General features: G+C 49.0%; 1 protein-coding gene across 2 annotated transcripts in view; it reads left to right on the top strand.

The window, feature by feature from the left end:
* The window catches only part of Rfx8 (RFX family member 8, lacking RFX DNA binding domain), a 63,472-nt gene that overhangs the window by 25,439 nt on the left and 25,977 nt on the right, over nucleotides 1-12,056 (top strand). Inside the window, exons 5-8 of one of the 2 annotated variants that reach the window (XM_005359972.1) lie at nucleotides 655-718; nucleotides 6,415-6,525; nucleotides 7,846-7,923; nucleotides 11,740-11,853. In XM_005359972.1, the coding sequence (XP_005360029.1) occupies nucleotides 655-718; nucleotides 6,415-6,525; nucleotides 7,846-7,923; nucleotides 11,740-11,853 (367 nt within the window). The remainder of the gene's footprint in view (nucleotides 1-654; nucleotides 719-6,414; nucleotides 6,526-7,845; nucleotides 7,924-11,739; nucleotides 11,854-12,056) is intronic. The other variant, XM_005359973.1, reaches the window with a different exon arrangement.

Below are 12,056 nucleotides of genomic sequence, written 5' to 3'. Positions count from 1 at the left end.
TCCTCCTCTCTCTCTCTCTCTCTCTCTCTCTCTCTCTCTCTCTCTCTCTCTCTCTCTCTCCTCTTTCACACCCAGAGAAGACACATTTCCTGGTGCAAGCAGGAAGCCCTGCACCTGTCTGTCTTACGTCTATAATTAAAGGGAAAACATATCACAGCACTCAACGGGACTAAATCTATTCTTTACTGTGTATGTTTCTTAAACACAGCAGCTCATTGAGCATAGCACAATGAAGCTGAGAGTCTACTATCAACCTCCAGTTCCCTTGTTCTATGACTGCTCTGTCACCTCCGTCAGGTGGCATTACCATATCTGGGTTGCTAATGTAAAACACCCGAATCAGAAGCAGTAAAGATCCCCTTTTCACTGTGTTTTTTTTCTTCTCCCACAGGGGTGAAGTTGTATCCTTGATGGTATCATAACCTTGCTTCTGGAGGAAATAAATTTTTTAAAATTAAAACGCAAGGTTGCCCCAGATACAGAAATAGATTTAAAAAAAAAAATCTCAAGCACGTGGCAATCACCTTGGAGGACAAGTTTTTGATAAAGAGTTATATCTTAAGCAAACAAGCTTGCTGCAGGAGAAATTCCTTCCTCCCGTTCAGAGAGCAGCTTCTTAGTCATGCGATTTCTCTGTTGTCTGTTCTTCCACAGTGGTGATGCTGTCGCCTTTGGAAAATCTACTGATTTTAACACCGTTATTAAGCAGGAAGAAATAGTGAGTATGAAGTAAAATAGATGTGGTTAATAGACCCCCTTAAATTGGAGAGTTACAACTGTTTTTGTGTGTGGCGTCCTGGGCAATCCTTGATCCACCACCCACGGGTCTCGCTGTTGAGCGTCCAGCATACATTACACTCACCTAGGACCAACCTGGCCCCTGTCCCGAAGGACCACAGTGCTCAGCCGCTGTCACTGTTGAGCTGCGTTTCTTGAGGTGTAACTCTAAAGGCTGCAAAGGTGACTAGTGATAAATTGGCTGCAATGTGCCGCCGTGGTTTTCCTTCCACTCTTAGAATCAGGACATCAGAACTATTCATAGCTAATCTGTGACCCTGAGTTGAGCTTTGCTTTAGTTGGCCAAGACCTCATGACAGTACTCTAGCTCGGTTTGCTAAAGCAAACTACAATGAACTGAGCGGTTTAAACACGCTGATTTCTCGTGGTTCTGGGTGGCACTGGCGAGGGCTTTATACTGAACTGCAGGCAGCAGGCTGCTCCCCGCCGACCTTGGTTGGCACAGCCTTCTCTGACCTTGTTGAGTGTTCCAGTTGGTCAAGGTCCTACCCTCCTAACTTAATCACCTCCCAAGGTCCCACTTCTAAATTCTAGCACAGTTTAAGATTAGCAGCACAGGGATTTGGAGGGACAGAAACATTGTCCCTACCAGATACAATCTCACGAAGAATCATTTTTCAAACATCTGTTTTGTAACAGTACTATTGGGGGCTCCATGGGATATAACCCAAAAGTTATAAAGACAAAAATCCCATGGCCTTGTACTCGAGAAGCACTGTCTGTGGGCAGGGAGCTGCGGTTGACCTGGAGTTACTGGGACAGTGTTGAAGGGCAGTGAAGTCCGCAAAGGCAGAGGGGTCTGTGGGGGTCAGAGTGGTTATTTAGGAATGAGAACTGACCCTCCTCTTGAGTCCCCTGATTGCACGGGTGGTCTTAGTTCCTGTACTGCTGAGGGATTCACCCCAGGACACAGGTAGGTGGAGCAGGCCGTCAAGGGGAGGCTCCGTAGCTGGGTCAGCAACAACTGAGCCCACCCCCTAGAGTAAAAGCAGACAGAACCGAGGTGCACCACTCCCTGGAGTGATAGCACTCAGAGCCAGGTGCATCTGGACTTCCTAGTCTTGGTATGCTCTTCTCCTCCCCTTCCTCCCCTGAGGTGGTCTGGGGTGGTCTCCTTCATGGAACAAGGCAGAAGCTTTTCTTAAGAGGCAAGTTGTCTGTGCCCACAATTCAGAATGTCTGTTACAGTTAGATGCAAGAATGTGTTTTTAAAAATATAACTGTCCCAGAGCTGGAGAGATGGCCAGTGGTTAAGAGCACTCCTGCTCCTCTGGGGGACACAGGTTCAATTCCCGGCACCCGCATGGCAGCTCATAGTTGTATTCCAGTTCCAGGGAATCCATGGCACCAAGCATGCATGCGGTGCACATATCTGTGCGTGCAGGCAAAATACCCATACAAATAAAATAAAATAAATCCTTTTTTAAAAAGTGTAACTATCCACAAAACTGAGAAGTTAGCTAGAGGAAATGGAAAGTTACCTTGTGGAGCTCCTGGTGAGCGTGTAGAAGGGGGTGGGGTAGCTAGGACAGACTCAATTTGTTTCAGGTGGTCCCTGTCCTTCTTTCTATCCAGCTAGCTTGGCCATGTCACACCCAGGGGCAAGCACTCTTGTTTATCTTTCCTTTGCATCCCCCTCTTGCCCGCTGCTTTAGCCCTGACGTTCATTTCAGCCGTGAGGAATGACTAGGGAGAGACCACAGAAGACACGGGTGCTCTAACAAATTAACATGGTATCGGTGGCCTTGAGCAACACAAAATGAGTGTCTGCTGTTCTGGGGACAGGAGTTCCCCAGCAGTTCCCAACAGGCTAAGGTCACGGTGTCTGTAGAGCTCTGCCCTAACTGCAGTCCCTGGGGGAATCTGTTTCTTGCCTTCTAGCTTCCAAAGACTGCCTATATATGTCCCTTGCCTCTTGGGTCATGTAAAGTAGCAGAGTCATGGGATCTGGAGATTAGACTAACTTGGGGCTTCTGCCTGGTATGCTAAGACATAACTGGTCCTGAAGGGGATTCCCCAATCCTCGTTGGAAGAGTATTCATCTTAGGGTGTAGCTTGCATTTGACCTAGGAGGTAGGGCTAACAGCATGGCGGCAATAAGGAATGGCCTTATGCTTTGGGTGAGGGAGGTGGGCAGGTGCCAAATGGGAAGAGCTTGCTAATCCCAGACTGAGGGATTTGGATGTCATTCATGGGGGTGTAGGGCACCATCAAAGCCTCTTCAAAAGGAGAACAGGAGATGGGGCGTGATCAAAGATATAGAAAGAAAAAAGGCGATCGAGAGAACTGATGAAGTAACTCAGGGAAGGCCTGGGGGACACATCTGGCAACAGTAAGATGGCGTCCCATTGTATCATCAGGGATTGACGGATAAACTCGTATTAGTCAGCTTTCCGTTGCTGTAACACAACACCTGCTCCAATCAACTTAAAAGATGAAAAGGTTTACTTTGGCTCACACTCTGGGAAGTTTCACGAACTTCTTCTGGGGTTGTGGTGAAGCAGAAGTCATGGTGGGTATGTGATCTGAAGCCTAGCTGTTCACCTGCAGCTGTGACGTGAGGGAGAGAGACCCAAGTGCTCTACATGCCAAGCACTCGTGAATTGTCCTTCTGATGTCCCATAACAAAGTACTTTTATAGTCTTAGAATCGTTTATATCTATATGTTGTCTATTATTTGACAAGTTCATATTTGCATACATATTTTCATCATGTCTACCCTGCTCCCTTTCAGCAACCCCCTCCAGATAGCCTCCCAACACACCCCCTCCACACTTCAGGTTCTCTCTAGTCCAGTTTGCTCTACCCATATGCCCAAAGGTGGGGGTTTATTCCCTGTAGCATGGGCAACCTGCCAGTGGCCACATCCGCAAAGAAAAGTGACTCTTTCTCCTCTAGCAGAACTCATGGTGGCTGCAGTTAGCTGCATAATTCCACACAAGGTGAAGCTACCGAAGTCCAGCATGGATGCAGAGGTGCTCACAACTGCCAATGGCTCCTTAGCTGGGCATAGGGTCTTGTGAGCTCCTCTGCATCCATGCTGGACTTGGTTGGGTAGCTTCACCTTGTGTGGTTTTATTCAGCTAAGTGCAGCTACCGTGAGTTGGTGAGTGCACGGCACCCTTCCCCCGCCTAGGGCTCTTACATTCTTTCCCCACCCTGAGCCTCACAGCGGATGGAGGTGATACAGAAAGAAGTCCAGTCTAGGGCTGAGAATCCTTCAGTGTCCTGTACATCCTAGCATGACTTCTGGGTAGTGGCAGGACAGTGACCGGTCATGTTGAAATAGAGAACTTCAGTGGCTTCAGAATTGAAAGAAAAAGGAAGGAAGGGAGGGGGAAAGGGAAAGAGGGAGAAAAAAAAGGAAAAGAAAAGAGAAAGTCTTCCTAGAGATTCCGGAGTGGCTCGGTGAGTGAGAGCACTTGATGAGGATCTGATATTGGATCCTAAGCACCCAGAGAAACAGCCAGGCACAGCTGCACATGCCTATAAACCCAGCATTGAGGAGCAGAGACAGGTGGATCCGGTTGGCTCAGCGGCCAGCAAGCCTAGACAAAACATCAGGCATCCAGTCCAACGGCAATAGAGGTAGGTGCCGGGCATCCTGCTCCGGCCTCTGCCTGGGAGCACACATGTGTGCACACCCACACACTTGCCTGATCTCAACCCGAGTGTGCCAGAAAGGCGGTGGAAATGCTAGATTTCTGGTCTCCTCTGAATCGCCCCCCTGGGGACGGGGAGTATGTACCCCTATCACAAAGGTGTAGTTTCACGACCCCACTTTGAGAAACATGAGTTTGGGAACAGCAGCAGCCGGAGAGCCGCTATATCCAGGTCTGTCTGGACTCTGAGGTAGACGGTGGGTGGAAGTGGGGTTTTCATTGTGAGAAGCTGCCCAGAGCTGGAACTGTGAGTTCTCTGGGTCATCTCTAAGAGAAGCGCTGATGGTCAGACTGGTGAGCTTGTGAAACAGGCCCTTCCTGATGGTCAGTTATCTCACTATCCCCCACAGACCAGAGAGCAGGGTTCAGCAGGACTGGGACACGGGCAGCATCCATAGAAACAAACCTTGAGCGACACCACTATACACTCCTGCCGTGCGTGCGTGCGTGCGTGCGCGTGCGTGCGTGTGTGTGTGTGTGTGTGTGTGTGTGTGTGTGTAGACACTGATGTCCCCACTGATTTCCAAGAGTCTGCAGAAAAGGTGTCGGTGCAGTGTGCTGGAAACCCTGAACTCACAGTATGCATTTCTTGAAGTTCAGGGTCACCTGCTTTTACCAGATGCTACCAGTTCAGGAGCACTGGCTGTTGGGTGGTCCCTCCAACTTCCCAGTCCTCAGTGTGATACTTGGTAGTAACAGAGGGTGTCACAGACAAGAAGCAATGCCCCCTGGGCTGTTGCTGTTGTGTGTGGCACCTGTGGGCTGATGAGTGAGCACAACCCTCGCCTGAGGAAGAGTGCCCAGGAGTTTGAAGGTTCTGCTGACCCTCAGGAGCCTGACAGACAACAACATACCCAGACCCCAGAGACCAGCAGGTGACTGAGTTTGGCATGCCCATGTAGGAACTGAGGGAACCAGGGGTAGGATGCGAAACCTTGACCCGGAAGCTGCCCAAATTCCAAGGCCAGAACTGAGCATATCCTTAAGATGGAGAGGAGATGAAAAGCCTCCGATCTGTGGGGTTGGCTTTGCATCAAAGTTCAATTAGTGGAAGTCATTTCAGCTGATTCTATTATAGGGAAAGCTTTCAAAAACCCCAAAGATGTTACACCAAGTAAAATTGGTGTCTTCTAGCCAGGAGCAGTCCTACCCCCCTGCCCAGATGATCAGCAGTGTGAGGAGGTCTCGTCCCTTCTAGCCTGAAATTTGTTATTCAAAAGTGAAGCCTGTGACGGTCATTTTCCAGTCAGCCCAGGATTTCTGAAACAACTCTCCTCACAGCTTGGACTTCAGTTTATTTCAAGGAGCAACATTCTACAGACGACAGTTCTAGAAATACCTAGTGACATTAGACTGCTCATAGCTGATATTATTATTGATCATGACTATTCAGCTCCTGACTGTAACACAGGACCCCACCCCCACCCCAAGAATGATCCGTTTGGGTAATGTATTTGCAGAGGATTGAAAGACAATGGCCCCCAAAGGGAGTGGCACTATTAGGAGGTGTGTCCTTGTAGGAGGAAGTGTGTCACTGTGAGGGTGGGCTTTGAGGTCTCATATATGCTCAAGCTATGCCCGGTAGTACCGTTCACTTCCTGTTGCCTTTGGATCAAGTGGTAAAATTCTCCAGCACCATGTCCGCCTGCACACCGCCACACTCCCAACCGTCATGCTCCTGCCACGATGATAATGGGCTAAACCTTTGAACTGTAAACTCAGTTAAATGTTTTCCTTTATAAGAGTTGCCGTGTTAAAGCCTAAACCCCTCCCTTCGTGGCCGTGTAGCTGACGGTACTGTAGGAATTACTATCACTGTACTATGAGAGGAAGCTGCAGGCACAGTAGCACGTCTAAGACTGTGAGACAGAGTGACTTATATCTGTGACTTAGTCGATGTGCCAGGGAACTCCTTTTGTTTTAAAGAACTAATCATTGTATTAATGGCTTGTAGTGTGAAAACCACTCACCAATAAAGACGGAACGGATGGGATCACCCGTCTCTCCCTTCAGAAGATGTCCGTTTTGGGAGCAAGAGTTGGCAAACAAGTACTCCTGTAAGCTGGTAGGTTTGTGTCCTGAGGGACGTTAGCCTTTTAGTCTGTGTGGGTTTTACTTCAGGGCCTGCTTACTTTGCCTGTGAGGTGGTCATCACCATCACCTGGGATACCGCCTCCTTCCTCTCAGACCTGTGAGGACCAACCTTCCTCGTGGGCCTGAAAACTGAGGTCTGGCCCTCAGAGCAGGTGCAAGGCTCCCTGGGACTGATGCCGTTCATTTTCTCAAGTGAGGTCTCCTGCATGGAAGGAGGGGGCCAGAACAAGGAGGCAGAGAACTGGACTCTCTAGAACCTGGAGCTGGGAAATAATGCAGGTTGCTAGTGTTTAGGAAGAAAGGTGTCAAACATTGGTGGCCTTTGGAAAAATGGTTCAATCAATAACATAAGTGCCCGCTGTGCAAGCATGGGGACCCAGGTTCAGATCCCAGCAGCCTTGACACCGGCAGAGGCCCAGGTCTGTAATCCCAGTGCTGGGGTGGCTGAAGACAGGAGGATCATGGGAACTCTTTAGCCAGCTAGTCTAGCCAATCAGTGGCCCAGGGTCAGTGGTACTCTGTCTCAAGGAACAAGGCAAAAGTGATGGAGCGGGATTCTCAATGTCCTCCATGGGCCTATGTAAACATGCACAGGTACACACACACATACACACACACACACACACACACACACACACACACACAGACACACACCACACCACACCATCAACACCAGCACCAGCACCAGCAAAAGCAAAAGCAAAAAGAGGGAGTCAGGTCAGTGAGATGGCTCGGCAGAGAGAAGCAAGCCTGACAAACTGGATTCAATTCTCACTCACACAGTGAAAGGAGAGAACCAGTTCCTCTGACTTCACACATGTGCTGTGGCATGCATGTTCCCATTTACACCCACACACATGAATATGGCCTCACACACGTATTGTGGCTTACATGCTCCCACATGCATGAATAAATACATATAAACATTCTTTTAAAAAAATTAAAGGTGGAATTAAAGGTAGATGAAGACATTGGAAGTCAGCCTCTGCCCTTTACACACACAATGTGCACCTACACATACAGCACACACTACACACCCCCCAAAAGTTACAGCCATATAACCAGCCCTGCAAGGTGCGTTCCCACAAGGAAACTAGAGCCCATGAGGTGTCAGTCTGTAAGTTGTGCTGACTCCCTGCAAACAAAGAGCACAGGCAGGGTGAAAAGTCCGGCCACAGTCATGTCAGAACGGTGACAGGGGTGGCCTCAGAGAGCAGATTCCACTGGCTCTCTCAGGATGACTGCTCGCGAAGTGGCCTGACAGATGAGCTGACATCCAGCGCTTTCCTAGGTGGTCTTCCTTGCTGACGAGTACTGCAATTATTGTCAAGACATTTTACAGAATGTGAGGAACCAAGAGCTGGAAAAGGTAGGCTTTTGTCTATAAAATGCAAGCACTTGTGATTGGTGGTCAACCACTTAACTTGATCAGATCCCTCCAGGGATATCCAGAGCTATCCCACTGCATCAAACACCTCATCACGCAACCGTCTGGTCATTGGTGAGGTCTGGGAAGTGGTCTGGTCTCAGCACAAACATTTGGAAATTCTTCAAGGTTCTAGTACGAGTATCATCACTCTCGAAGAACAGATTCAGCTGAGCCTGAATACAGTATGGGCTGGTAATAGCTACCTTTTTCCCCCAGTAATGCCCAAGCCATTTTATCAACACATGTCAAAAGAAACTGGACTTTAGGGATTGTGGATTTAGCTAGCTCAGTGGTAGAGAGCTTGGCTAGCAAGCACAAGACCCTGGGTTCAGTCTTCAGCCTGAAAAAGAAAAAAAAGAGGAAGAAAAAAGAAAAAGGACTTTGAGGCAGGTGATCTGGCATAGGCATTGTAGATTTTATTCTAGAACTGACTGTGTGGCACTCGGTGATACATCACCTACCTATAGTATAAAGTATAAATGGGGCCTCCCCATTACAGAAGGAGGGGCATAGAATGGGCTGTGGAAAACACAAAATTGTTTTGGTTTTTCAAGACAGGATTTCTCTGTGTAACCCTGACTGTCCTAGAGCTCACTCAGTAGACCAGACTGGCCTCAAACCCCACAGAAATCTGCCTTCCTTTGCCTCCCAAGTGCTGGGCTTAAAAAAAATTAATTTTTGAATTACAGTTTATTTATTCTATGTGTGGACATTACACATGTGGGAAGTCAGGAGGCGACTTTCAGGCGTTAGCTCCGTCCTTCCACCATGTGGGGCAGGGGTGGAACTCAAGAAACCGTGCTTGGCAGCATGTACTTTTGGCCATTTGCCTGCCTGGATCTTACTTTTCTAAGCATGAGATAAAAATCCAGGGAAACAAGGGCACACTCCAACAAAAGTTTCCCCGATGCTTTTCGGACCTAAGCATTTCAGCTTGGAGTGGCAGGCCGCTCAGCATGCACACACGGGCTACGGAGCCAGTGTAAAGTGTGACAATGAGAGAGAACCAGCGGGCCCCTCTTCTGTCTGCAGCATCACGACCCAGAGTCTCTCACAGCTTCCTCCACTCTCTCAGCAGAGAATTGCTTAAATCATGTCCTGTGACTGCCTCCATCTCTGTGACTCGGAAGGCATTTTCCCCAAAGCTTGAGAAATGCCTGATTTAGTATTGAAAGCAACAGTGTTACCCAATAAGTCTGATGGGTCCTAGAGCTGTTCATTGGTCACCTTTTCCTGTCGGTGTTAGCCGGCTACTGTGAACTGCAGCAAAATACCCAAGACAAACTTGCAACGAAGGGGCATTTCTTTTTGCTTGTAGTTTGGGAAATTTCGGTCCATGTTTGATTGGCCTCATCACTTTGCATCTCTGAGGAGGTAGAACATGTGAAGGCAGGAAGTGAGCCTCAGAACAGAGTATTTCCCCTGGTGAGACCCTATGAGAAAGAGGAAGAGAGCAGGGTGTCACAGTCCTCTTAAAGGCCACACCCCCAGTGGCTGGGACACTGCCTATTGGGCCTAACCTCCTAAGAGCGTTACCAGCCAAGGACCAAGCCTTTAACCTATAGGCCATTGGGAGATAGTTCACATTCAAACTATCACAGTTAATGTAACAAAATGCCTGGGAAGGGCTCCTTTTTAAAGGATTCAAAAAAAAGTCATAGTTTTAAAGGTTCAAGGTCTTAAGGACTTGGTCTGATGATAGCGTTCTTGTTGGCAGCTCAGGGCAATACAGCAGATTGTGTGTGTGTGTGTGTGTGTGTGTGTGTGTGTGTGTGTGTCTCTGTGTGTGTGTGTGCACGTGTCTGTGTGTGTGTGTGTGCGCGCGCATGCGGGCACCTGGATTTCTCCTCTTCTTATAGAACCATGAGCATCCAGTCATCAGGCCTCTTTCCTAATGACCTTCTGTAATCCAAGTCAGTTCCTTAAAGGCCCTGTCTTTAAACACTGGTATCTCCATCCTCCACAATGGCATTAAACCTCTGCATAAGTTCAGGGGAGGACAAACCGTAGCAGGCTGCATGTTAGAATGTTCTAGGAGCCCAGATAGGAAGAGCAGAAGCTAAAAGGACCTCCCAAAGCAGGCCGCCATGCTGCTTCCAATACCAGCAGGAAAAGCAGAGGCTGAGCAGTCAAAGCCTAGAGACAGAAGGGCATCCAGATGGAGCCTATGTTGTGGGCAGAGGCAGCAAGATGTTTCCCAATGGGACATGATGATGAAAGACTCCAAACCTAAAGGAGATGGTGGCAGAGGCTGGACTAGCAAAGTTTCTGCCTGCCCCTCCCCCAAAAGTTTCAACCCAGTGGGAAAATAGGGAAGGCCACCATTTTGGATGTGTCTGGACAGGAGTTTCATCATGGTCAATGTGAGAAAGGACACAGTTCAGCCTTGGTCAGTAACAGATATCAGGGAGAGGGGGACACACTGAAGAAACACTTGTGAATGTTGCTCACCAGTGAGCAGGAACAGGGACCTTGGAGCAAGAGTCACCAACCAGGCTATAAGTGGATGGAGACACATACTCCGCCCTCCAGCATAGCATTTTCCTGACTCTTTGGAGGAGTGTCCTGTCAATAGGATCTCAAGTCCAGGTCTTCACTGTGGCTCTCACTTCCTTGACAGCCTATACTGGGACTCACTTCCTGCCCAGGGTCCTTGGAGGGCTTTGTCCTGCCTCAGGATGTCTCCACAGAGATAAATCCCACAGGGCAAGAATCTCAGGGCTGGAGAGATGGCTCAGTGGTGAAGAGCACTCATTGCTTTCGTAGGGACTGAGTCTAGTTGCCAGCATGAGCATGGTGGCTCACAACCACCTGTAACTCCAGCTCCAGGGGATCCAATGCCTCTGACGCTGCAGGCTTACACACACACATCTGTGAATACTAACACAGAGACGCACGGTCACATACACACACTTAATAACAAACCTTTGAAGGCGACAGTCTTCATTGGCTGGCAGCTGCCAATCTAGTTTTTAAAAAAAAAAAATTGGAAATGGGCGGATAAAACAGGAAAAGAAGGAAACTGACAATTTGCCCCTCAACGTGCTGTCCTCTTGATTTCCGAGACGCTCCCATGACTTCACAGTTGGTGCTGAGGGGGAGGCCTGAGGTGCAAGGCTGTTACTTTTCTCTTTGAGCTGGAAAATGAACAAAGGGATTAGTCAAGTCAGTCAGTGAACTTTTATTCTCAACCCTTGATTGGGCCCCAGTGGCCCAACCTTCGTCTTATGATCAACTGGAGCCCCCTGGTGGTCAGAAACAGCATTCCATCTAGGAAGCACCCTTAAGGAAATAGGTTTCCTGAAGTGAGACCAAGGCAGGGCAGGCGGGCTTTGATTGCTGAAGAGTAGTTTCTGCTGGAGAGATGATGGCTCAGTGGTTAAGAGCACTGGCTACTCTTCCAGAGAACCCGGGTTCAATTCCCAACAACCACATGGTCGCTCTCAACTGTCTGTAACTCCAGCTGCAAGGGATCTGATGCCTTCACACAGAAACGCACGCAGGCAAAACACCAGTGCACACGAAATAGAAAGAATAGTCTCCAAACACGGCTATAGCTGGTGAGGCTGATAGCACAGCTTCATGTGCCCTGGTATGAAGCCCATGCCAGGCATTCGGGGCCTCTGACAGCCTGTGGGGTCACTGACTGCATGGGGGTGGGACCCACAAGGCACAGCCTGTGGGGTCACTGACTGCATGGGGGTGGGGCCCACGAGGCACAGCTTGAGTTTCTGATGATGCCTTCTATCACATTAGGTGGAGGAATTAATCACATCCTTCTGGAAATCTCTGCAGCAAGACACCGTCATGCTCATGTCTCTGCCTGACGTGCGCCAGCTCTTTGGATGCTATGACATGCAGCTGTTTAAGGTGGGCAGACCCTTGGTTTGCCTGCTTATCCCTTCCAGAGACAGATGCCAGTGGTTGAGTTAGAGCAGCACCCTCAATATGCACCAGCCCAGGACAGCACACCCAGTACACACACCGGCCCAGGACAGCACACCCAGTACACACAGTGGCCCAGGACAGCACACCCAGTACACACACTGGCCCAGGATAGCACACCCAGCACA

The sequence above is a fragment of the Microtus ochrogaster genome, linkage group LG2, assembly GCF_000317375.1.
Source record: "Microtus ochrogaster isolate Prairie Vole_2 linkage group LG2, MicOch1.0, whole genome shotgun sequence".
NCBI lineage: Eukaryota > Metazoa > Chordata > Mammalia > Rodentia > Cricetidae > Microtus > Microtus ochrogaster.
Note: the sequence above shows the minus strand (reverse complement) of the source record. Positions and strands in the feature narration are given on the sequence as shown.